The sequence below is a fragment of the Teleopsis dalmanni genome, chromosome 1 (genome assembly GCF_002237135.1).
Source record: "Teleopsis dalmanni isolate 2A chromosome 1, ASM223713v2, whole genome shotgun sequence".
NCBI classification, from domain to species: domain Eukaryota; kingdom Metazoa; phylum Arthropoda; class Insecta; order Diptera; family Diopsidae; genus Teleopsis; species Teleopsis dalmanni.
In genome coordinates, this window is record NC_051846.1 from 123,415,533 (window position 1) to 123,417,837 (window position 2,305).

Genomic DNA, 2,305 nt, shown 5'->3' on the forward strand with positions numbered 1-2,305 from the left:
GATAATAGGAAGCAAAGTGGTGCTTCACCTTGCCCAGCGCCCTATGAAGACCTCATGGAAGAAATATTTGGAAAAAGCCCAATGATTGCAAACTCGCATACTTTAAATTTAAGCGGTAATCAAATAATCGCATTGCCTGGAGATGGTTAGTACCAGAGTTAAAGCACACCTACATGTATATATTTAGTGTTTTGTGATATAAAATTGTTTTAATGCAATTGAATTGTATGGAAGAATGTGCGTAGATTGATTAGTCTTATAGTTGTTAATTATGGTGACTTGTTTTTTGTCAAAATTTCAGTGAGCTAAAATCTATTGCTAAATACAGACGACAAAGCTTGTGTTGTGTTTCAATTTATACAAACTTTAGCAAATGAATTATGTAATATATTTTTCTGATGCATTCCTCTTTTAATAAATATAGATTAATTATTTTAAGTGTATGTTTTTCAGAGGTTCCAGGACCGTCTCGTAAAAGGCAATTGTCGCCATGCAACAATACTCCACCTGAAAAATCAAAAACAGTGCAAGAATATGCTGCCAAAAAAATAAAAATTTTGGAAGAATATACTCAAAGAAAATTGGAATTAAAAGAAGAGGCACTTAAAATGAAATCAGAGCAGCACAAGGAAAAAATGAAGCTATTGGAAAAAATAGCTAATAACGCGCCCTCCAAATAAATTTTAAGTTTATTTTAAGTTATATGTTTGTTCGTCATATTAATTTATTAAAATTATGTATTTATATATTTATTTCTTGTTTATTTGAATGTATTTATTTTATTTTATTTATTTATTTATTTTATTTGTTATTTATTTTATTTATTATTTGCTAGTATTTATATTTTATTTATCTATTTACTTAATTGTTATTATTTATTTCCTTATATATGTTAAGTAATGTTTTAATTATTACTATAATAATAATTATTGTTTTTATTATTCATGTTGTGTTATTATTGAAAATTGTTATTGTTTTTTTGTTAATTTATTAAAAAAAAGTAAATTCAAATGAATTTTATTTTATTTATTTATTTTATTTATTATTTATTTTATTTATTATTTGCTAGTATTTATATTTTATTTATCTATTTACTTAATTGTTATTATTTATTTCCTTATATATGTTAAGTAATGTTTTAATTATTACTATAATAATAATTATTGTTTTTATTATTCATGTTGTGTTATTATTGAAAATTGTTATTGTTTTTTTGTTAATTTATTAAAAAAAAGTAAATTCAAATGAATATTTAAAACTTTAATTAAATTCTTTTATTTATTTAAACACAATACATACTTTACTTGTGGAATAAAGCAATTGTAAATAAATGAAAATAAAATGATTCGATGTTAAGATGTTATGATTCCAGTTTCAATTAAATATTGTAAAACTGAACTCCGTCTGTTATCCACTTCAAAATTTTGCGTATTTATTATATCTTCTTCGCTCACATTTTGGGTAAATTCATTATCAATTTCATCATTTTGCGAACAACATATATTATGCAATATGCATGCACACATAATTAAATTTGTTATCGCAGGAGTTCTTTGCTGTTCCATGAAGTGCAAGAGTCGACGAAACCTAGTTTTCATACGCCCAAAAGCGTCTTCGATAACAATTCTTGCCTGCGAATGCATTACATTGAATTGTCTTTGGGCAGAAGACAAAGAACCATTATCTTTAAATGGACTTACAAGCCAATTTAAATTGGGATATGCAGAATCTCCTAATATAAAAGAACCATTGGGGAATTTGCTTGGCAATGAAGCTGTACTATATAGTTGTGATCTACGTAATACTCGGCTGTCATGCAAGGAACCAGGCTCTCCAACACACACATCTATAAACAGACCATTTGCATCGCAAACGGCCTGTAAGATTAAGCTATAATAATGTTTCCTATTGAAATAAGCCTCCTTGCTATGATGTGGTGCATTTATTTTTATATGGGTGCTATCTATGCAACCAATCACAAACGGAAATTTCTTCGTGGCTTCCACTTTTGCCATATTAGCAAATGCCTCGGACGTATTTGGCCATTTTATAAATTGATGTCCAATTGATATGAGCCAAGCACTTGTTCTTTTAACTATTCTCCAGGCTGAAGCTTTGGATATGCTAAAACAAATACCAATTTCGCGAAAAGTATTTGTATTCGCCATATACCACAAAAAAATGTAAATCTCCTTCCCTGCACTCGTCCGATTGTGACCACCACGGCCATTTTATTGTTGCTGATTGGAATTTATATACAAATCTATTGAAAAATAAAATATAATTAATTAATAGCAATTGTATT

General features: G+C 27.5%; 1 protein-coding gene across 1 annotated transcript; it reads right to left on the reverse strand.

Annotated features, from left to right (window-relative positions):
* Window positions 1-1,352: 1,352 nt before the first annotated feature.
* LOC119665880 (protein ALP1-like) lies at window positions 1,353-2,015 on the reverse strand. The gene has a single exon (XM_038075133.1). The coding sequence runs from the start codon at window positions 2,013-2,015 to the stop codon at window positions 1,353-1,355; it is 663 nt and encodes a 220-aa protein (XP_037931061.1).
* Between the last annotated feature and the right edge of the window lie 290 nt (window positions 2,016-2,305).